The sequence below is a fragment of the Ranitomeya variabilis genome, chromosome 1 (genome assembly GCF_051348905.1).
Source record: "Ranitomeya variabilis isolate aRanVar5 chromosome 1, aRanVar5.hap1, whole genome shotgun sequence".
NCBI classification, from domain to species: domain Eukaryota; kingdom Metazoa; phylum Chordata; class Amphibia; order Anura; family Dendrobatidae; genus Ranitomeya; species Ranitomeya variabilis.
In genome coordinates this window covers 827,477,307-827,502,424 of record NC_135232.1, presented here as the reverse complement: position 1 = coordinate 827,502,424, position 25,118 = coordinate 827,477,307, and the positions used below count along the sequence as shown (strand labels likewise).

Below are 25,118 nucleotides of genomic sequence, written 5' to 3'. Positions count from 1 at the left end.
TTGCAATCCACAGCCTCGAGTAACAGGCTTACACTGCCCTTAGCTGGATATTGCCTGTGGCTGCTGCTGTCACTTCACCACACTTTCTCTAACTGAACTTGACACTTCCTGAACTTTGCACTAAAGGTACCGTCACATTAAGCGACGCTGCAGCGATATAGACAACGATGCCGATCGCTGCAGCGTCGCTGTTTCGTCGTTGTGTGGTCGCTGGAGAGCTGTCACACAGACAGCTCTCCAGCGACCAACGATGCCGAAGTCCCCGGGTAACCAGGGTAAACATCGGGTTACTAAGCGCAGGGCCGCGCTTAGTAACCCGATGTTTACCCTGGTTACCAGTGTAAATGTAAAAAAAAACAAACACTACATACTTACATTGCTTTGCTTTACGGCCGGCACTGACACATTCAGTGCAGGAAGCTCTGAGCAGCAGCGCGGACGCCGGGGGACGTGACAGACATCAGAAGGTGAGTATGTACTGTTTTTTTTTTTACTTTTACAATGGTAACCAGGGTAAATATCGGGTTACTAAGCGCGGCCCTGCGCTTAGTAACCCGATATTTACCCTGGTTACCATTGTAAAACATTGCTGGCATCATTGCTTTTGCTGTCAAACACAACGATACACGCCGATCTGACGACCAAATAAAGTTCTGGACTTCTAGCTCCGACCAGCGATATCACAGCTGGATCCAGATCGCTGCTGCGTGTCAAACACAACGATATCGCTATCCAGGACGCTGCAACGTCACGGATCGCTATCATTATCGTTGTTAAGTTGTTCAGTGTGAAGGTACCTTAACTCTCAGCTTACCCTCCCAAATCTGGGCTGTCCTTAACCCTCACACTGTCTCTGTGCCTGCTGTGTTACTGGGCAGACTTCACTTTTCACCTACATTCTAGACCGTGACATCTTGTGACTGTTAATTAGTACTGCAGTGCACAGGGAAAATAACACTTATCACAAGGAAACATATCAGGAACAAAACATTATTCACATCTTACATAGTCTATAACACAGTAGCATTGATGTCTTCAGGGGTGAACACGGCAGCTGGTCCATCTCCTTACACACCTGAAGAAATTTAACAGTTGCAGTCATAATAGATACAAAGTACATTACTTACTTCATCTGGTAGAGATTATTAGTTCCTCTGTGGTCTATATCATGGCAAAATCCTGCAGTAACCATGGCCATGGCTTCTAGATCTGTATAATAGCGCTTTAATTTCCCAGTCTATAACAAGGGAAAATACATGTAATAAGATTTTGATTTCTCTTATACGTCTACTAAAATTTACCAACATTTAAGTTATCTTTGGTTAAATTTGGACCAAAAACTGTTCTCACGTCCTTCACAAAAGTTGTTATAATGGTAATTATAGGAATGCCACTCTATTAATTTCATGAATTAAGTTACATATTGGCCAAACTGTGACATACCATCAGAAGTGTGAACATGGTTTGTGCAACATTGAATCCATGGCGCCAGTTGTGATAGGTGACCTTTCTGTATCCCTTCTTCATAGCATACATAAATCTCACCAGTGCCTAAATGATAAAGGCAGGTAATTAAAATCTCAATAGATAAAACTGGACAGTCAAACTAATCTGAGTAAAAAATCCATAGACTTAGGATTTATGAAAGATATAAAGATAGTGTCATTTAATTAGTAGAGATGAGAGGATCTTTTGAAATTCAAATTGCCGGCTTTGCTGAATTTTCCCAAAAGATTTGATTTGTGGATAATAAATTTGCGGTAATTTCAATACTGAAAAACTTGTACTTGCTCAGAAAATAGAAGTGGGGGAGAGGAGTGAGACCACCCAGCTGACCATAAGAGTTTACCCTTTACAAGCGACAGAGAGGTCCCTGTTGATCACAGGAGCTTACACTTTACAGGTGCGAGAGAGGACACTGTTGAACATAAGAGCTTACACTTAACGGGTGAAAGAGACAGGACCTGTCTGACCATAAGAGCTTACACTTAACAGGTGAAAGAGACAGGACCTGTCTGACCATAAGAGCTTACACTTAACAGGTGAAAGAGACAGGACCTGTCTGACCATAAGAGCTTACACTTAACAGGTGAAAGAGACAGGACCTGTCTGACCATAAGAGCTTACACTTAACAGGTGAAAGAGACAGGACCTGTCTGACCATAAGAGCTTACACTTAACAGGTGAAAGAGACAGGACCTGTCTGACCATAAGCGCTTACAAACTACAGGCAAGGGAAAGAGAAGCCTGCTGATCCTAAGTGCTTACTCTTTATAGGCAAGCGCGAGGACTCCACTGGTCATAAGAGCTTACATACTACAGAAGAGAGCGAGAGAGGACGCCACTGACCATAAGAGCTTACACTCTACAGAAGAAAGAGACTCACCCAGTGACTCTGGAGATGGAAAATGATTCTGCAGTACAACCTGACCCACTGGGAGAGCTGATCTGTGATGACCCAGGTACTGACCATCACTGTTGGGCATTATGGGGAGGTCTGCACAGCAACGCAACATGACATTAGGCCCCTCTCTGAAGTTTCAGCACTATGGGAAATTGTTTGGTTTTTTTTGCTGCAAATTGAATCTCAAAATTATCACATTTGTCTGAAACCATGAATTTCCAGACATTTAACTCTAATTCAGTCCTCCATGGATTGATTCGTTCATCTCTACTATTTAGAATTACTTAATTAAAAATAAATGTTATAAAATAATGATGAGGATAGTGATTGTAATCTAGAGCCATTTATGTTGTAGCTTAACTTTTGATTATTACCTCTGGAGGGATTTGAAACTTCTTAACCACGCCAAGTTCATAGTACATTTGGATTCCACATTTTACAAGTTCTATTTCAGTGCAGTCAAAATCTGAGAAACGGAATTCATAAATTTCAAACTTGGAAGGTCCTGGCAATTGTGTTTTCTGGAAAAAGTGAGCAGCCATTTGGGTGAATGTTAATGTTTTCATTATGGTTTTAAGTACATTCTTAACATTTTTTTTTTACCATAAGTAACAGATATTTTGAGAGCATAAATATATAACATTCACATAGCAATACTAGTAAACCTTGCATTTTTATGAAAATATTATTCATACAGTTCTGCAGAGTGCAAATGCTTTAAAAAATAGAAGTGTTACCGTATATACTCGAGTATAAGCCGACCCGAGTATAAGCCGACCCCCCTAATTTTGCCACAAAAAACTGGGAAAACTTATTGACTCGAGTATAAGCCTAGGGTGGAAAATGCAGCAGGTACCAGTGAATTTCAAAATTAAAAATAGATACTCCATACCGTTCATTATGGCCCCATAGATGCTCATAAAGCTGTGCCATATATAATGCTCTGCACCGTTCATTATGGCCCCATAGATGCTCCACATAAAGCTGTGCCATATATACAATGCTCTGCACCGTTGCCCCATAGATACTCCACATAAAGCTGTGCCATATATACAATGCTCTGCACCGTTGCCCCATAGATACTCCACATAAAGCTGTGCCATATATATAATGCTCTGCACCGTTGCCCCATAGCTGTGCCATATATATAATGCTCTGCACCGTTGCCCCATAGCTGTGCCATATAGTGCTCTGCACCGTTGCCCCATAGCTGTGCCATATAGTGCTCTGCACCGTTGCCCCATAGCTGTGCCATATAGTGCTCTGCACCGTTGCCCCATAGCTGTGCCATATAGTGCTCTGCACCTTTGCCCCATAGCTGTGCCATATAGTGCTCTGCACCATTGCCCCATAGCTGTGCCATATAGTGCTCTGCACCGTTGCCCCATAGCTGTGCCATATATATAATGCTCTGCACCGTTGCCCCATAGCTGTGCCATATAGTGCTCTGCACCGTTGCCCCATAGCTGTGCCATATAGTGCTCTGCACCATTGCCCCATAGCTGTGCCATATAGTGCTCTGCACCATTGCCCCATAGCTGTGCCATATAGTGCTCTGCACCATTGCCCCATAGCTGTGCCATATAGTGCTCTGCACCATTGCCCCATAGCTGTGCCATATAGTGCTCTGCACCGTTGCCCCATAGCTGTGCCATATAGTGCTCTGCACCATTGCCCCATAGCTGTGCCATATAGTGCTCTGCACCGTTGCCCCATAGCTGTGCCATATAGTGCTCTGCACCATTTCCCCATAGCTGTGCCATATAGTGCTCTGCACCGTTGCCCCATAGCTGTGCCATATATATAATGCTCTGCACCGTTGCCCCATAGCTGTGCCATATAGTGCTCTGCACCGTTGCCCCATAGCTGTGCCATATAGTGCTCTGCACCGTTGCCCCATAGCTGTGCCATATATATTGTGCTCTGCACCGTTGCCCCATAGCTGTGCCATATAATGCTCTGCACCATTGCCCCATAGCTGGGCCATATAATGCTCTGCACCGTTGCCCCATAGCTGTGCCATATAATGCTCTGCACCGTTGCCCCATAGCTGTGCCATATAGTGCTCTGCACCGTTGCCCCATAGCTGTGCCATATAGTGCTTTGCACCGTTGCCCCATAGCTGTGCCATATAGTGCTCTGCACCATTGCCCCATAGCTGTGCCATATAGTGCTCTGCACCGTTGCCCCATAGATACTCCACATAAAGCTGTGCCATTGCTGCTGCTGCAATAAAAAAAAAACCACATACTCACCTCTCTTGCTTCCAGCTCCTCGGCGTCCCGTCCCGCCGTCTCTCCGCACTGACTGATCAGGCAGAGGGCGGCGCGCACACTATATGCGTCATCGCGCCCTCTGACCTGCACAGTCAGTGAGGAGAGACGCCGGGAAGATGGAGCGGCGCCCGGCGTGTGGAACGAGGACAGGTGAATATGCGATACTTACCTGCTCCCGGCGTCCCGCTCCTTCCCCCGGACAGCTGGTCTTCGGTGCCGCAGCCTCTTCCTCTATCAGCGGTCACCGGCACCATCATTAGAGGAATGAATATGCAGCTCCGCCCCTATGGGGGGTGGAGCAGCCTATTCATTTCTCTAATGAGCGGTCTCACGTGACCGCTCAGGGGAAGAGGCTGCGGCACCGAAGACAGTGGGACTGCAGGGACAGCGCCAGGAACGCCGGGACTAGGTGAGTATATGACAGTCCTCACCCGCCGACCCCACCACCGATCATGACTCGAGTATAAGCCGAGAGGGGCACTTTCAGCCCAAAAATTTGGGCTGAAAATCTCGGCTTATACTCGAGTATATACGGTAGTTTATTTCTAACTATTAACAAAATGCAAACCAAATACTGTAAATAAAAGAGAAATCGAAATATTATAATATTTTGTGTGACCGCCCTTCGTTTTCTTCTAGCCACACTAGCACACAGCTTTTGATGGAAATTGGCATGGAGGTTCTCCAAACGTCTTGGAGAACTTATCCCAGATCTGTGGACGAAGACTTGTGCAAATCTTTCTGTCTTTTCATGAAATTCCAGACACAATCTATAATGTTGAGTTCAGTGCTCTGTGGGGGCCATATTATCACTTTCAGGACTCCTTATTATTTTTAATACTGAAGACAGTTGTGTGAAAAAGTGTTTGCCCCTTTCCTGATTTCCTATTCCTTTGTATGTTTGTCACACTTAAATGTTTCAGATCACCAATCAAATTTAAATATTAGACAAAGATAACACAAGTAAGCACAAAATACAGTTTTTAAATGAAGGTCTTTATTATTAAGGGAAAAATAAATCTAAACTTACAGGGCCCTGTGTGAAAGTGATTGCCCCTAAACCTAATAACTGGTTGTACCACCCTTAGAAGCAACAACTGCAATCAAGAATTTGCGATAAATGGCAATGAGTCTTTTACAACGATCTGGAAGAATTTTGGCGCACTCATTTTTGCAGAATATCAGAATTCCCCTTAAGAACCCCATTTTACAAACTATACTTCTCAATAAATTCATCTAGAGGTGCAGTGATCATATTGATACCACAGGTGTGTCACAGAATTGTATACCAATGGTCAGTGAAGAAAAAATAATTCCATTTTTACCACCAGAATTTTGTTTACCCCCAGATTTTACATTTCTACACTGTAAAATGGGTAAAAATGGCACCAAAATGTGTCCCACGATTTCTGATAAATGTGAAAAATACCCCATATGTGTCTGTATAGTACTGTTTAGACCACATGGTGAGACTCAGGAGGAACGGAGCGCTATTTGCCTCCTAGAGAGCAGATTTTCCTAGAATAGTTTGCTTTCTACATATACAGAGCCGCTAAGTGCTACAAGAACAGAATCACCCCTCAAGTGACCAAATTTTAGAAATTATACCCATTTAGGTAGTGACAATTTTGACTCCATGGGTGTTTTCCAGAAACAAGCAGCAATGGATGTTGCTGGATGAAAATTGCAAACTGCCATTGCAGTGCCAAATAGTTGCAGTCACCAGCACGTTGTAGTGCCCAGTACATTGTGGTTCCCAGCCATTAGGCAGGATGTCATCGCTACAGAAATGCCAAACATCTTATAGTTATTAAGGTTGAAGGAAGACTTTAAGTCCATCTAGTTCAACCCATAGCCTAACCTAACATGCCCTAACATGTTGATAAAGAGGAAGGCAAAAAAAAAAACATGTGGAAAATAGTAAGCTCCACTTTGGGGAAAAAAATTCCTTCCCGACTCCACATACGGCAATCAGACTAGTTCCCTGGATCAACACCCTATCAAGGAATCTAATATATATAACCTGTAACATTATACTTTTCCAGAACGGTAACCAGTCCCCTCTTAAATTTAAGTAATGAATCACTCATTACATCATACGGCAGAGAGTTCCATAGTCTCACTGCTCTTACAGTAAAGAACCCGCGTCTGTAATTATACTTAAACATGTGGACTCTAAATGTGGTTTAGGAACACTGGGGCTCAGAAGGGATTTGGGAGCGCAGAATGTGCTGAATTTCTTTTGGGGGCTCTACGCTTTTACAGAGCCTTTGTACTACCAGTAACGTGGGAGCCTCCTATTACCTTTCCATTACAGATGACAGACCTGATTGGGACCTTGCTTTTTTTGTGGATTCAGTTGAAGCTTTTGTTTTACATAACATTTAGGATCACATATATCCAGCACTCTATGCTAGCCACTTACATCAGGATTTAAATCTAAGGCTGGCGTCACACTACCATAGAATACGGGCAAATGCTATACGAAAAAACATTGCATAAGACTTGAACCAAAAATAAACTATGGGGCAGCTCACATCACCATTTATTTTCTTGGGTGTATTCAGCATGAGTGTAAAATCGCAGCATGCTGCGATTGTCGCCGAGACTCGTACGAGACTCGGCAATGTTAGCCTATGGGTGCGACAAAAAAATTGCACAGCACTCAGACCATGCAAGTGCTGTCCGATTTTTACGCACTGCTTTCCTTTGAAAAGCTGGCAATTCATGTGCCGCGTACAGTAAAATCACAGTGACAGGTTAGAATAGAATAGATATATACACAAAGAATACAGAGATATATAGAGGTCAGTGACACACACATATATATATATATATATTACATAGATAGATCGAAGAAATGCCGGCAATTCATCTGCCATGAACAGTAAAATCACTGCAGGAGCCGACAGGATAGAAGAGATGGATTGCATACAGTAAATACACATAGAATAGATAGATATATGGATGTCAGTGACAAATACAATTAGTGCAGTGTGTGTGAAAATTACTGTGCATGAATTTTATTAACAAAAGATTATTTTTCTGAAAGAAATGGCGCCCCATTACTAACCACAATCATGTTGTACAAAAACACAGACACCCGTTGAAAGAATGACACAGACTCCTTTAATAATCTTAATTAAACCATACTTACAACCTCGCCCATTCCCCCGATGCCCTCATCATCTGCAAAAGAGTTAAAAAAACAAACAGCAATATTCCTCACCTTTCCGCAGAAATGCTGCTAATCCATTTGTCCCATGATGGGTCTAGCTCTGCTACATCTAGATGGCAGGATGCATGGTTGTCTGATGCGACCATACAGCCTGTCATTCAGCAGCAACTCTGCTGGCATCACTGCATGGCCTCTCACCTCTCACACACCATCTCACCCACTGCTGCAGGTCATGTTGTGGTCTCTGTCTGCTGCCAACTCCACGCACTGTGTCTCTTGCTTTCTGCCTGCTCTCTGCATGCTTCCTGGCTGTGTGCATAGGGGGCAGCGCCAGAACTCTCTGGTTCTTATAGAATCAGGGCACACCTGTCTAATGTGTTCATGACTAATTACCAAGAGGCCTCCAGTATTTAGGGCAGCTCTTGTATCCGTTCCTGCCAGCCCTATGTCTCTGCCGTACCTGCCAGCCCTGTGTCTCTGCCGTTCCTGCCAGCCCTGTGTCTCTGCCGTACCTGCCAGCCCTGTGTCTCTGCTGTACCTGCCAGCCCTGTGTCTCTGCCGTACCTGCCAGCCCTGTGTCTCTGACATACCTGCCAGCCCTGTGTCTCTGCCGTACCTGCCAGCCCTGTGTCTCTGCCATTCCTGCCGTTCCTGCCAGCCCTATGTCTCTGCCGTACCTGCCAGCCCTGTGTCTCTGCCGTTCCTGCCAGCCCTATGTCTCTGCCGTACCTGCCAGCCCTGTGTCTCTGCCGTACCTGCCAGCCCTGTGTCTCTGCTGTTCCTGCCAGCCCTGTGTCTCTGCAGTACCTGCCAGCCCTGTGTCTCTGCTGTACCTGCCAGCCCTGTGTCTCTGCTGTACCTGCCAGCCCTGTGTCTATGCCGTACCTGCCAGCCCTGTGTCTCTGCCGTACCTGCCAGCCCTGTGTCTCTGCCGTACCTGCCAGCCCTGCGAGCCCTGTGTCTCTGCCGTACCTGCCAGCCCTGTGTCTATGCTGTACCTGCTAGCCCTGTGTCTCTGCCATCTCTGCCAGCCCTGTGTCTCTGCCAGCCCTGTGTCTCTGCCAGCCCTGCGTCTCAGCTGTGCTAGCCTACTCATCTGAGTTTCAGCCATGCTCTTCTTCCAGTCCTGCCTGATGCCCGCACCTGGTCTAGTGTTCCTGTTCTCCAAGTGGGATCAGCAGCCACAGCCAGACACCACCCTGTAGTAGCATCTGGCAGCTGCCTGTTGCACAAGTCTGACCTCACTATCAGAGGCTCCAGAGAAGGCCAAGGCAGCTGTCATAGTCACGCCCCTTCCAGGGTAGTTTGGTTCGTGGCACAGTGGAGCCACAAACCCCCTGGCTCACGCCCACCAGTCAGGTCGTGAGTGTGACATGTGTCTGCCTGTGAACTCCTATTCCCTCTCTGAGTGCACTGCGAGAGTGACAAAATTCTCCTGCTTGCAGTGCAGTCAGACAGGTCCTATGAGTTCACAGCCAATGAACTCACTTCAATCTTCTGACGTCAGTACGAGCACCATGTTTTGAAGAATATTTCCTTTGAAATGATGTGTAAATGACATAGAAAATTGCTCTATGTAAAAGCTCATGTTAAAATTGCATTGCAATCGGATAGCAATCACACTGCATTCGGATGTAAATCGGATGCTAGGTGTGAAAAATCGGATTGTACTTGCATGACACTCGCATTACACTCGTGCAACTCTTGGAAGGGAGACTCGGACCGATTTTTCATACGTTTAGTGTGACTCCAGCCTAAATCTTTGCGTAACATGATTCAGATGAAACCCTCAAGGGAACCAGTCACTATAATGAGGCTGCAGCATTACTCTGGACTCTGTATGGGCTCTGTTCAGTGTTGTCCTTCTTTTCAGAAGTGCACAAAACTGTGGCCAACCGTGCTTTTATGCATGCCTAAAAGGATGGACACCACCAAATCAAAGGCCAGACAGCGTCCACAGTGCCTCCATCTGCCTCGTTATAGGGAATCTTCCACCAGGATTCCATCTGAATCACGTATTTCAGGGATTTACATGGAAGCCCGGTATAAGCGCTGAGAGAAGAGTGCAGGATAAATGTGGGCCTAGCCTTACTGCGATCTTTGGGAGGCAGAATAAAAAAAAAATCAAACTAGCAGGTGAAGAATTAGTTTTATTTATTTTTTATGCCATTCCTCGTGCGGTATAAGTGATTAGACGACTTTACTCTTCAGGTTGGTGCAATTACAGTGATACCAGATTTATGTGCTTTGCTGCTGTCACACACTAAAAGACGCTTTTTATTGCACAAATACGTTTTGCATCCCCATATTTAGATACCTAGAATTTTTCCATATTTCGGCTGACAGCCTTGTAAGGTCTTGTTTTCTGCAAGACGAGTTGACGTTATTATTGGTAAAATTTTCGGGCACATGACATTTTTTAATCACTTTCTATTCCGATTTTTGGGAGGCAGAATGAACAAAATCCAGCAATTCAGGAAATTTTTTTTGGAGTTTTTTTATGCCATTCCGCATGTGGTAAAATTACTAAGACAGCTTTATTCTTCGGGCCAGTACGATTACATTGATGCCACATTTATATAGTTTTTTTTATGTTTTGGTGCTTTTACACAATAAAACCTTTATAGGAAAAATAATTATTTTTCCATCACTTTATTCTGAGAGCTATAACTTTTTTATTTTTCCACTGACCAAGCTGTTTGATGGTCTGTTTTTTGTGGGACAAGATGAAATTTTCAGAGATAACATTTTTATTTACTGTACATTTGGCTTTCTTATTACATTTTATTCCACTTTTTGTTCATCAGCATGATAATAAAGCATAGTTTTTTGCCTCGCTTTCTTATTTATTTTCTAATAGGGTTCACTGAAGGGATAGTGGGATAGTTTGATAGGGCGGGTCGTTCAAGATGCGGCAATACAAAATGTGTACATTTTTTGTTTATTTTTATTTTTACATAAATAAATGTATTGGATTCATTTTTTTGGTTCTTTGATATTTTACAATATTATTAACTTTTTTCTACTTTTTTACATTGTCCTTCTGCATTGCAGAGCATTAGATCAGTGTCTCTCACACAGGGAGGAGGCATGTCAGCTTCTGCTTTGAGCAGAAGTTTACAGCCCACCGTCCTTGGGTGACCCCGCTGTCATCTTTCAGTTCAGGGTCACCATGGAGACAGTTGGCATAACGCATTTGCGTTGTGCCAATGGGAGCACAGAGGGAGCTCCCTTCCTCTGTGATGCTCCATGATCTCAATATTCACAGCAGCATCAAAGGGGTTAAAAGCCCGCGATCAGTGCTAGTACTGATTGTGAATGTTGCTGCAGGATGTCAGCTCTCATATAGAACTGACACCTACATTTGATTGCAGCTACACTCAACGTGAGTCTGCGCGATCATTATACCTTATGTACATGGCGATTTGATGGGATGCAATGGAGAGAATAAAACGCAAATTCGAATCACTCCCCTTTTGCCGCATTAAAAATAAAACAATAAAAACATAAACATATTTGGTATTTCTGCATTCCCAAAAAATGAAAATGTTATGGGTCTCAGGAAACATTGACAAAAGAAAAAAAAGAATCTTACAAATTTCCCCAAAAAATTTTCACCACTTAAGTAAAAACAAAACTAACTATACATGTTTAGTATCTGCGTACTCGTACTGATCTGGAGAATCATGTTGTCAGGCCAGATTTGCCTTAGGCCGGCCTCACACTCCGCGTATGTAAATACGGTCCGTTTTTTACGGCCTTAATACGCAGAAAAGTCCCCAAAATAGTGATCCGTATGTCATCCGTAGGCAGGGTGTGTCAGCGTATTTTGCGCATGGCATCCTCCGTATGTAATCCGTATGGCATCCATACTGCGATATTTTCTCGCAGGCTTGCAAAACCGACATCTAATGGATTTATGTGCTCAAATGTTCGTTAAAACATATATACAGTATATATATATATATATATATATATATATATATATATATATATATGTCATTGAGACACATGTATATATATTCTGTATTTATATTTAATTCAGCGCGATATATGTGAAAAGCCAGCAATTCAATTGCCGGCTTTTCATTTCTCCTTCACAAACCCGACAGGATATGAGACATGGTTCACATACAGTAAACCATCTCATATGCCTTTTTTTTTTTTGCATATTCCACACTACTAATGTTAGTAGTGTGTATGTGCAAAATTTGGGCGCTGTAGCTTGTAAAATAAAGGGTTAAATCGCTGAAAAAATTGGCGTGGGCTCCCGCACAATTTTCTCCGCCAGAGTGGTAAAGCCAGTGACTGAGGGCAGATATTAATAGCCTAGAGCTACATAGCCTACAAACATCTGCCCCCAGCCACCCCAGAAAAGGCACATCTGGAAGATGCGCCTGTTCTGGCACTTGGCCACTCTCTTCCAACTCACGTGTAGCAGTGGGATATGGGGTAATGAAGGGTTAATGTCACCTTGCTATTGTAAGGTGACATTAAGCCAGATTAATAACGGAGAGGCGTCAATTATGACACCTATCCATTATTAATCCAATAGTACTAAATGGTTAATAAAACACACACACATTATTACAAAGTATTTTAATGAAATAAAGACACATGTTGTTGTAATATTTTATTAGACTCTTAATCCACCTGAAGACCCTCGTTCTGTAACAAAGTTAAAAAAAAAACAATATTCCATACCTTCCGTTGTTATGTCCCACGATGTAAATCCATCTGAAGGGGTTAAATCATTTTACAGCCAGGAGCTGTGCTAATGCACTCGCTCGTGCCTGTAAACCCCGGGTACTGAAAGGAAAGCTGGGTGACCTGTAGTTACCTTGAGTTGCGGTGAGGCGCCCTCTGCTGGATGTCCTCATATGAACTCGAGCGTGGGAACTTTTCCAAGGCTCCAGTTCATGAGGACATCCAGCAGAGGGCGCATCACCGCAACTCAAGGTAACTACAGATCACCAGTAAAATACGGCTGATAGGAGCTGGGACATAGGGAATTATTGGGCCGTGTGTTATGCGTATTTTACGGACGTAGTTTATACATCCGTAAACTCGCTAGTGTGAGGCCGGCCTTATAGTGAACATGGTAAATATAAAATCCTCAAAAAATTGTGAAATTGCACTTGTTTTGCAATTTCAATGAACTTAGAACTATTTTTCCATTTTCCAGTACACTATCAAATAAAATGAATGGGGTCATTTAAAACTACAACTCTTTCCACAAAAAACAAGCCCTCATACGACTATATTGACCCAAAAATAAAAAAGTTATGGCTCTTGGAAGAAAAGGAGGAGAAAACTAAAACCAAAAAATGGAGCATGGTTACGCAGAAACCTGACTATAATCCAACAAAATCCTTGATTTTTTTTAATTAAGATTTGGTGCTAATTTGAAAGCAAAGGGTGGTCACACCAAAAAATTGACTTCATTTAGATTTATTTTTTAATCATTCACTTTCCCTTTTGTTAATTTATAAAAAAAAAAAAAAAATCTTTTTTAAAGCATTCTTACTTAGTACCATTTTTTCTTCCCATGCTTAAAACTTTTGCACAGTACTGTCTGGTTTCTTCCGCCATGAATAAAATATCGGTAAAGTATAAGTTAGTTCTTATCCATATGAAATTCAATTTTCTGATGAATGGGAGCTCAGAGTCACTGACTACAACCCGCTACTTTCTCAGCATGTGTTCGCATAGGTAAGTGATAGTTTGCAGTCATATACTGAGCTCCTGCTGCCAGAATATATGTCACAAATTCCAGGTACAATAGAGCAGCATTTTATATTTTTAAGTATATTTTATACCTACAAGTAGTTTGGCAATTTCATCATCGTCACATTGTTCAAGCTCCTTTCCAAGTTTTTCACGAGATGGCTAGAAAAAGACAGCAGGATAAAAGTTATGTAACTCAGCCAATTAATTAATCATGGAGGTCAAATATAACAACTGTTGAAGTGTAACTCTGGGGAGGAACGCGTTAATACTTCCAAATATGCAACCATGGAAAAAATTCTTTACTCGACAGGAGAGTAGAATTTGCAAGATACTTATGCCCATATTTCAAATGGTTTATGTTCACCACATCCAAGAATATCAGTAATAAAAATTTGGGTCAGAAAAGCTCACATAGGGATCCTCCTGGCTATAACTTAATGGCATCCAAAGGGCTAGAAATTTGGAACCCGTACTTGGAGCTGAATTTTGAATGTAATCACTTACCACTGTGGTCTATTGAGTTGGTTTATTTTGATGTTATGGCCTGTGTGATACAATGAGAACCTTAAAGTTTATGATGGAATTAAAGTTGGACAACTTTAATATAGATGGAGGGTGGGCTTTGGGTTAGCCCAATGAGTCCAAACTTGATATTGATAAAAGTAAGCAGTCAGACACCACAGCATCCAATTCTAAATAAAGCCTCATGAATATAGGAGGAAGGAGGAACTATTATCATAACTGGAAGCATATAACATGATGAGAATGTGGTAGCCCCAGGTATACCTTATGTGGAGTACAAAACTCATAAAAACTATACTAATTACCAGGATATCTTGCATTTCTTCACTGTTACACTTTACATGGTACATAACCATATCTTGTGCAATGTCCTTGCGATTTTCCAACTTATTCATCTTGTCATAGGTGTCAGTGTTTAGAACAGACCAGCCCAGAAACTGTGTCAAAGACTGTAACAACAATAACACTGAATCATTAGTAGGGAACAGTTTGAAGTTACTATGAATTCAGGATTGGACTTCAGATTTAACCCCTTCCTGACCTCCGCCGTACTATTACTGCGGAGATCGGGTCCCCTGCTTTGATGTGGGCTCCGGCGGCGAGCCCGCATCAAAGCCGGGACATGTCATCTGTTTTGTACAGCTGACATGTGCCCGCAATAGCGGTGAGTGAAATCGCAATTCACCCACCCCTATTAACTAGTTAAATGCCGCTGTCAAATGCTGACAGCAGCATTTAACCGGTGCTTCCGGCCGTGCTGCCAGAAATGCTCGAATCGCCGACCCCGTCACATGATCGGGGGTCAGCAATGCATCGGTTTAGTAACCAAAAGTCTCCTTGAGACCTCTATGGTTACTGATGCCGGATTGCTATGAGCACCACCCTGTGGTCGGTGCTCATAGCAAGCCTGCAATTCAGCTACATAGGAGCGATCTGATGATCGCTGGTATGTAGCAGAGCCGATCAGGCTATGCCAGCTTCTAGCCTCCAATGAAGACTATTGAAGCATGGCAAAAGTAAAAAAAAAAGTTTAAAAAAATATGAAAAAAATATAAAAGTTTAAATCACCCCCCTTTCGCCCCATTCAAAATAAAACAATAAAAGAAAAATCAAACCTACACATATTTGGTATCGCTGAGTTCAGATTCACCCGATCTATCAATAAAAAAAATCATTGACCTCATCGCTAAACAGCGTAGTGAGGAAAAACTTAGAAACGCAAGAATTACATTTTTTTGGTTGCCGCGACATTGCAAAAGAATGCAATAACGGGCGATCTGCACCAACATAGTATCATTAAAAACGCCAGCTCGGCACACAAAAAATAAGCCCTCACCCAACCCCAGATCACGAAAAATTGAGACACTACGAGTATCGGAAAATTGCGCAATTTTTTTTTCTTTTTAACAAAGATTGGAATTTTTTTTTTACCACTTAGATAAAACGTAACCTAGACATGTTTGGTGTTTATGAACTCATACTGACCTGGAGAATCATAATGGCAGGTCAGTTTTAGCATTTAGTGAACCTAGCAAAAAAGCCAATCAAAAAACAAGTGTGGGATTGCACTTTTTTTGCAATCTCACCGCACTTGGAATTTTGTTCCCATTTTCTAGTACACGGCATGGTAAAACCAATGATGTCGTTCAAAAGTGCAACTTGTCCCGCAAAAAAACAAGCCCTCACATGGCCATATTGATGGAAAAAATAAAGTTATGGCTCTGGGAAGGAGGGGAACAAAAAACGAGAACGCAAAATCGGAAAAGGACAAGGTCTTGAAGGGGTTAAGCTGTAGGCATAAAACTAATGAATATTGTAAAATACAGCCATTTGCTAAACTGCATCATTTGTCAATTACACGTAGGGGCCACTTTTAAACAGGAGCAGTAAAATTATGAGGGTAACCTAACCAGTTATTTACCTCCATTAATGTTTCATCCATTTCATCAAAAGGTTTTCCATCCTTCCTGTTGTAAAAGGTGGCCACACCAACAATTTCTTCTTTTTTGTTAACAATAGGCATTGACAGAACATTTTTAATAAGCCAGCCAGATTCATCCAATGGTTCTTTCTTGAAAACAAATTCAGAAATAACTGACATTAAAGTGAGTAGGTAAGCTGGAATAGAATGTGGAGCTTTAGAAACTGGAACATGCATAGTCATGTTCTTAGAAAGAGTTTTTCACTTGACAAAACCCTTTAACAAATAGGGAATTTGGGAGTTAAAGGGGTTATTCAGACTTAAATGAAACATCTGCAATTACTCTATGTAACAACCACGGTCATGTACTTGCAGTAACATGCCGACTAGTCTCACCTGTTTTCTATCAATAGAAAAAAGCTGAGAGAAGCAAGTTTAGTTGACACGTGACCGCAAGAATGCAAATCACATGGATGCATTCACAAAACCACCAACAAACACAATGACTTTAGAGGAATCGTGACACTGTATGAATATCACACTGTCACCATTCAGTGGTCTGCAATCTCAATGAGAGACTACAGCACAATTAACCAAACACAGATTAATGTCGGCCAAATCTGCCTATATCTACGGGTCTTGTTGACACCCCCATGAGTATGGGGGGGGCTGGCCAACTGATTATGACAGGAAATATTGATTGGCCATAGCCAATTTTGGACTGCTAATTGCTTTGCTCTTCCAGAGAAAACCTGCCAGAAGAGATGTCTGTTGGCAGCTTTCTCGTAAATTGGACTTTGTGGACCTTTCTGGAGTATAACTATTATAATTTTCTCTGAACTATATGACATGCCAACACTAGCACTGTCTGTTACTACTATTTGGGCTGTAACCCATTCTTCAAGAATGGGACTACTAGCACTGGTGGTTTAGAATCACAAATATCATGACCTCACCCCTTTTTTAGTACAGGTCGTTGTATGGGTCCAGTAACTTATTAGCCGTTCTTAAGATATGTCAACCACAAATGCTGTTTGTTATTTACAATACCAATAAATTATTTTTACCTGAAATTTGAACATTTCATCTGCGGCTGCATTCATAATGTTGCAAATCTACATTAGAGTACAATAATAAGATGTAAGAAGATGCATTTCCATTTAGTATTTACATCATCATCACCATTAGTGCACACTCAGAGATCAGATTACAATGCACGGGTTGTCCAGCGGCTATCTCCACTCGAGTGTCACAGCTGCATGGATATATATGCAGTTGTCATTCTCAGGTCGAGAGAACCGCCGGCCGGTCCAAGCATTGTGATCCTACATGGTCTGTCTTATACAGCTGTCTGACTGAGCCCTTCGGTAAACTTGTTATTCCTTGTAAATCATCATCTAAAGTTATTGTGTGTGTATTTTAGCAATGACAGTGATCCTGTTTCCCCACATGGTTTCAGGCCTCTCCATCCCTCGCCTCATCTGCTGATCCCCATCCTCCTTCTTTATTTGACATGGATGATGTCTCGTATCATCCACATTGCCAGGTGAAATCTTGAAATGAATTACACTGTGACTTTAATAGACAATGCACTTGGATTAGTTCCTTCTCCCCAGCAGTTTGCTGTGTGTTGATTTTGAGCAAGAAGCCGTAAGTGTCGGTTCAGGAAGAGAAAAGAGTCTTGTGCCTGTGAGAGACAGGTAGGACTATAAGTGTGTCCTAACAACGAGAGACTAGTAAATGAACTAACAGCTTTAAGGGAGAAGATAGTGCCCAGCTAACACAGGATCGATCACCACGTCCGTGTCAGAAGGAAAGCATTGCATCGCACAGCCAGGGTAGTTCTCCCCAAGCACCTGTAACCTGAGAGAGAAATCCACGATATTGTACCAGTAATCTCTCAACAGTGAAAGTGGGAATGAAACTTGCCCAGATTCAGAAAAAGACAGATCAGTTAGTCTGAAGGAAGAGCTCAACATAACAAATTTGGTTCTACTACGTCAGGATCAAGCAGCAGCCACCAGACCTCCTTCTGAGAGCTACAGAACTGTGAGTGTACACCGGTGTTCAACTGTGTTAGGGTGTAGTGCAGCTTTCTTTAGCTAGGGTGCTGTAGCAGCACGGCTCGATTATCAGAAGCCAGGTAGGAAGTTAGAAGACAGTAGTTTGTAGAAATTGTTTATACTGTTTGTATTGAGTTTTGCAATGTGTGACAAGCTCCAGCTATCTCTCTTTGTATCTAATATTGCTATTATCATTTCAAGAATTGTTAATGTTATCTTCTGGCATATAATCCTCTGTCTTTCAATAAAGGCGGTGTTTTTTTCTGCCTCCTCGTCTACTGTACCTTATTTGAGTCCTGCTTGACAGTTTCCTTCAGGTACTGCAAAGTTCATTTTTTCCCCACAGCATGTGGCTAAGTGCAGGTGTCTGGTAGGTTAGTAATGCTATTAACCTGGAGATTAACCCCATGTCTGCAGGTTAATAGCGTTTTTTTCTGGTGACAGGTTCCCTTTAAACCTGCAGATTTACCCTACATGCATTTTTTAACAGCTCTTTTTGTGATTACATGGGGCTTAATTTTTATGTCATTTCTATATTTATTTTTCTTCCTGATATCTGGGAAAATGTAAAAAAGTAAGGAACTACGTTTCTATTTTTCTAATTTTTTTTTACTTTTCTATGATCAAAAAGGATTGCTAAAAAAACATTTTAAATTTCATATCCCCTTCCGTATAAATACTTTTTATTGGACATATTTTTTTTAACAGGGGAGGGGCTTTGAACAGGTATTTGGACTTGCGGTGTCTCTTTTTTACCTTAGTTTTTATCTTTACTTGTCTATTGTTTGCATTTTTTTACTTTTTTTTATAAATGCAAAGGATTGCTAAAAAAGCATTTTAAATTGCATTCCCCTTTCCATATAAATAATTTTTATATATTGGACATATTTTTTAAAGTGGTTGGCTATAAAAAGCGATTTTATTTAGTTTTTTTTCTGTTGTTATGTTCTTACTTTTTTATTTTTGTTTTTGTTTATTTCACACATCTGTGGCCACAACAGTCTTAATTGACCTTTAAGGGGTATTTTGGCATGTTAATACATTCTATTTATTACTCATTTCCTCTGTAACTGGGCGCTGGTTCATTAACCCAAGTTAAAGGGGAAATTCAGCCACCTGACTGCAAAGCAGAGCTGATTGAAAGTAAACCTTGTTTATTTTTTTCCTGCACAATCTGCATTGACGTTTTACTAAAGTGTGTACCACCTGGACCTTTATGGGCGGCTCAGATGTAGCTAAAGAATGTAACATATATTATTCAAAGTATACCGTAATTCTATTAACATTAGAAAACAGTAACTTGGTAGGCGATGCAAGTTAACAGCAATGGATGACTTCAAGTCAAAGCATTCTATTCTAAATAATATTAACAAACTTACAAATCCACTTTCTGCAACAAAACTTGGAAGCCCACTAACCAGAGCCCAGTGATCAGCAGGAGGGTTTCTTTAAAGGAAAAAAATAACATAACATATAATAGTGCATTTTTAATGGACATATTTGTTGTTGTCTGCTGAACTTTACGGGGAGACAGGTTATTCTTAAGGGGATTCTCCATTGAAAACTAGTTATCATCACAATTCATTAGCTAGTGAGTGTTCAACTGCTGGGACCTGCACCGATCGGCAGAATGGGAAACTTTTTTTTTCAGTATTAGGCCCCGGTTACACATTCAGTAGTTGGTTAGTATTTTACATCAGTATATGTAAGCCAAAATTAGTGCAATGATCATAGTTAAAGTATAAGGGCGCACTCAGATGTTCGTATTACTCGTGTGAGGATCGCATTGCAATGCTCTGATTGGTCATCGGCTCTACTGACCTGAGCATGACAGCATGTATTTCTATGTAGCTGTCATGCTCAGGTCTGGAGAGCAGGCGACCAGTCCTAGGATTGCTATTTAACCCTTATGTGAGTAATATAGCCTGCTAACGGCACCCTTATACTTTCCTCTGATTGTTCCATTGATTTTGGCTTACAAATGCAGATGTAAAATACTAACCAAATACTGAACGTGTGAATGTGGCGTAAGAATGCAGTAGTAGTGTGCATGCTCAACTGCTACTACATCCATTTCTTATGGGGCTGCTGAGATATGCTTGCCATTTTATGGCAGTCTCATAGAGAGTGAATGCAGTGGTGGCGAGTTATGCACACTAGCATAGCTTTCATAGAATCATAGACTGTTAGAGTTGGAAGTGACCTCCAGGGTCATCGTGTCCAAACCCCTGCTCAACACAGGATTCACTAAACTATCTCAGACAGATGTCTGTCCATCCTCTGTTTGAAGACTTCCATTGAAGTAGAACCCACCACTTCTTGTGGCAGCCTGTTCAATCATTGATCACCCTCACTGTTAAAAAGTTTTTTCTAATATCTAATCTGTATCTTCTCAATTTCAGTTTCATTCCATTGCTTTTCATGTTTCCGTGTGCAACTGAGAATAATGATGATCCCTCTTCAATGTGACAACCCTTCAGATATTTGTAGATAGCTATTAAGTCTCCTCTTAGCCTTCTTTTTTGCAAGCTAAACATTCCAAGATTCTATAACCATTCCTCGTAGGACATACTTTGCAGCCTGCTTACCATCCGGGTAGCTCTTTTATGAACTTGCTCCAGTTTTTCAATGTTTCTTTTAAAATGTGAGGCCCCGAACTGGACACAATATTCCAGATGAGGCCTGACCAAAGAGGAATAGAGGGGGATAATTACTTAACGTGACCTAGACTCTGTGCTTCTCTTAATACATTCTAGAACTGTGTTTGCCTTTTTTGTTGCTGCATCACACTGTTGACTCATGTGCAGTCTATGATCTATTAATATACCCAAGTCTTTTTCACATGTGCTGTTGCTTAGTTCTATTCCTCCCATTCTGTAGATGTAATTTTATTTTTTCTTTCCCAGATGTAGAATCTTGCATTTCTCCCTGATAAATACCATTCTATTAGTCACTGCCCATTGTTCAAGCTTATCTAGATCCTTTAGAATTCTTTCTCTGTCTTCTCTAGTGTTAACTGTCCCTCCTACCTTTGCATCATCTGCAAATTTGATTAGTTTATCTTCAGCTCCCTTATCTAGGTCATTTATAAAAATGTTGAACAACAATGAGGCCAGGACAGAGCTTTGTGGTACCCCACTTGAAACAATTTTCCAAATGGATGTGCATCCACTTATTGCCACTGAGCCAGTTATGAATCTACCTAACCGTAGCCTTGTCAATCCCATACTTGGTCATTTTTTCAATCAGGATAGTATGAGATACGTTATCAAATGCTTTGCTGAAGTTGAGATATACTATATCTACTGCATTTCCCTGATCCATCCAGTCAGTGATTCCATCACAGAAAGAAATTATATTAGTCTGATATGACTTGTTTGTTACAAACCCATGCTGGATCTTTTTAATTACTGTATTCTTATCCAAGTACTTACATGCTATTTAATTATTTTTTCAAATATATTTCCTGGTATAGAAGTAAGCCTCACTGGACTGTAATTTCCTGGCTCCATCTTCTTTCCTTTTTTGAAGATAGGTACAGTTGCCCTTCTCCAATCTTCTTGGACTTCTCCAATTTTCCAGGATTTTTCAAAGATTCTGGCTAGTGGTTCTGCTAATTCCTCTGCTAACTCTTTCAGTAACCTAGGATGTAATCCATCTTGACCAGGAAATTTAAATTAATTTAAATTAACTAAGTGTTCTGTCGCCATCTCCCTGTTTCTGGATAGTGTGGGTTCTTTTATTCCTTCAATGGCACCAAGAAGATCAGTTGATGTTACAATTGCTTTCTTAGAGCAACAGATGCAATAAGAATTTAAAAGTTCGGACTTCTCAATATCATTTTTGACCACTTCACTCTTTTCCCCCTGTAAAAATCCTATAGCATCTTTGACTTTTCTTTTGCTTTTGACATACCCCCAAAACCTTTTTTACTGTTTTTGGTCTCCCTTGCAAGCCTTACTTCATTACTGGCTTTAGCTCTTCTGTTTCCCTGCATTTCCTGCAAACAGCATTACATTCTTCTTTAGATATGCCCCCCTCTTTCCATTTGATATACATTTATTTTTTCCTTTTTAAAAAGTGATTAAGTTCTGTGTTCATCCATCCTCCTCTCTTTAAATGCTTCCAATTCTTCCTTTTTTTCGGGGTTGTTTGTGCGGTGAGAATTTCATTTAGAAAAATCTCCCATCCTTCTTGGAGATTTCTGTCATTTAGAACATCCAGCCATTGGACCTTTCCTACCCTCTTTCTGAATCCATTAAAATCTGTCCGAAGTCCAGCCTTAAACTCTCAGTCCTTGCTGGTGTTCCTCCTCTTGTAATCCAAAATTTGAGGATAGCATGATCGCTACCTTCTAAATTCCCAGCCACCTTTGCATCCTCAACCATTTCATCCCAATTGGTAAGAATTAGGTCCAAGATTGCAGATCCTCTTGGTCTAGCTTTTGAAAGATATTGAAAGTTGGAGAGAAGAGTGCATCATTGGGGATAAGTGTTCCCTGTTCTGCTGATTAGTGTGGTTCCTGGCTGTCAGACCCCCATTGAAAAGTTATTACCTATTTACAGAATAAGTGGTAATTTTATTCACCTATTCTGTGAATAGATGACAACTTGTTTTCACATAGAACCTTTTTAAATAGGACCTGCCGGCTGGTTAAAAATTATCAGTTTTTGGTTTTATAATGTTCCTGCTGCTCTCTTGAATGTGATGGGTTTATTTTTAAATCTGATATACTTTTAAGTTTCATGGTCTTCACCAATGGGGTGTGGTTCATGGTAACAATGCAGAACACTTAAAGACATGCCCCTAGAGAATCCTGTAAACCACACCCGCTCGTTAAAGACCATGAAAATCTGTACTAAATAAAAAAGCCCATATCTTTGGAACCATATTGAAAAAAATACTCAGGGAAGCAGAGGTATAAAATAAAAGTAAAAACTGTCCACTGTTGACCTGGTGACAGATTCCCTTTAAGTAGACAGATGTGTTTGGCGTTTTTTGGGCAATGCTCCATGAGAAAAGAGTATGCAGAGTAGTGTGGTCTCACTTTACTGCACAACATACTTAGGAGCATATAGAGAAATCATGCACAAAAAACAAATAAAACAAATACCATATAAAACATAATCTTTATTACATATATAACAAAATATTGCTCAGTAGCAAAGTATATTTAAAAGTTCAAATTGCATGGAAAAGACAGACAACAGGTCAGACAAAAGGACTCCCCCAGAAGAAGGCACTGCTGCCAAAATGCGCGTTGGGGTGGTGGCACCACAGTTTCAATAGCACAGGCTATAATTGATTTACCTCACATTGTCACTCTATGTATGTGCTGGTTCCCCCCTGGAACTTTGAGTTACTACTCATCAGTTAATGACTGTTTTTTTTTTTGTCTCTAATATTACTATCTATTATTTTTTCACATTTACCCTCATTGTTCTGTGCATTATTTTGTTTTACCTTAATGTGTGACACCATGTGCAGCTGTGGTGCTTCCTTTTGTCTGACCTGTTTGCACAACATACTTGTACAGTCATCTAGTATTTTTAGGAATCTAGTTTTGTCCACCAATGCTCCCACTCATGCCATTATAATAGCAAAATATGTTATCTGCTATACATTCATTATATAAAGCAAACTGAACCAGTGCCTGGGACAGTGCTCTGGGTAACCTATTCAGTATATAAAGCAATAGTCAGATATACCAATGGCTAATGAAGTAAAGTAGAACAAAGCAATATGAATGAGAAAAAAATACATGGATACGTAGATAACATGGGCAAATGGAGAACCAACCCTTAAATAGCATGGTGAAAATCACTGTACATAACCCACTACGACATTGGTGAGAAAAGCTAAGAAAATTAAGGATGTATTTACAGTGCATTTGCCTTGTGAAATCGGGATTCAAGTAAGAAATGCTCTCTGCTAGTGATGATCGAACCCATGATCGGGATCCGTTCCAAACACCTACTGTTTGGGAGCAAGTCCCTGTTACTGTTCAGGTTTTGGCACCCCGAACATTGGGTGTTTCCAATGTTGTCATCCACATGACAGCGTGAGAAACCCTGGTGGTTAGAGTGCTAGCAGCTGTGACCAACGGTAAAAAGTTTACCTCCAGCCACAGAGGCATTGGCTGATGTGAGTACTACTACCATTAGCCTATGCCTGCAGTGAGAGCAGGAGCAGCTGATGGGCGTATTTATCTGGTCCCTAAGCTATAAATAAATAAGTAAAACAAAAGATTGTGTGAGGTCTTTTTTTTATAAACAGCATGGCAAAACTGACAGCTGTGGACTGCAGCCCTCAGCTGTCAGCTTTATCATGGCTGATTATCAAGAATAGAGGGGTCCTCACGCTGTTTTTTAAATTATTTAAATAAATAATTAAAAAAACATGGCATGAGATACCCTTCTTTTTTTTACATCCAGCCAAGCTAAAGCAGAAAGCTGGTGATTTGTATTCTCAGGCTGGTAAGGGGCCATGGATATTGGCCCCCACCCTAAAAATAGCAGCCCGCAGCCACCCCAGAAAAGGCACATCTATTAGATTCACCAATTCTGCTGCTTGGCCCAGATCTTCACACTTGCCCTGTGGCAGAGACAAGTGGGGTTCATATTTGTGGGGTTGATGTCACCTTTGTATTTTCAGGTAATATCAAGCCCAGCAGTTAGTAATGGATAGGCTTGTATAAGACGTCTTTCCATTATTAAACCCATAGTCATAGATAGATAATAGATAGATTGATATAAAGATAGATAGATAGATAGATCGATCTGTAGATAGAAGGAATGAGATGGATAGATAGATCTACAGATAGATATATACATAGATCGATAGATATTATCTATCTATAGATCTATCTATCATCTATCTATTTATCTCATTCCTTCTATGTATCTATCTATTCTATCATCTACCTATCTATCTCATTCCTTCTATCTATTCTATCTATCATCTATCCATCTCATTCCTTCTTTCTGTTATATCTATCATCTATCTATATATCTCTCTATTTATC

At 41.1% G+C, this 25,118-nt stretch overlaps 1 protein-coding gene across 2 annotated transcripts in view; it reads right to left on the bottom strand.

The window, feature by feature from the left end:
* The window catches only part of LOC143786150 (rod cGMP-specific 3',5'-cyclic phosphodiesterase subunit beta-like), a 90,315-nt gene that overhangs the window by 19,937 nt on the left and 45,260 nt on the right, over positions 1–25,118 (bottom strand). The window contains exons 7-14 of one of the 2 annotated variants that reach the window (XM_077275444.1): positions 19,474–19,540; positions 17,099–17,146; positions 16,032–16,181; positions 14,416–14,559; positions 13,682–13,747; positions 2,779–2,925; positions 1,444–1,551; positions 1,128–1,237 (exon numbers count right to left, since the gene is read on the bottom strand). In XM_077275444.1, coding sequence (XP_077131559.1) covers positions 1,128–1,237; positions 1,444–1,551; positions 2,779–2,925; positions 13,682–13,747; positions 14,416–14,559; positions 16,032–16,181; positions 17,099–17,146; positions 19,474–19,540 — 840 coding nt within the window. Of the gene's footprint in view, positions 1–1,127; positions 1,238–1,443; positions 1,552–2,778; positions 2,926–13,681; positions 13,748–14,415; positions 14,560–16,031; positions 16,182–17,098; positions 17,147–18,378; positions 18,476–19,473; positions 19,541–25,118 lie in introns of those variants that run through there. The other variant, XM_077275435.1, reaches the window with a different exon arrangement.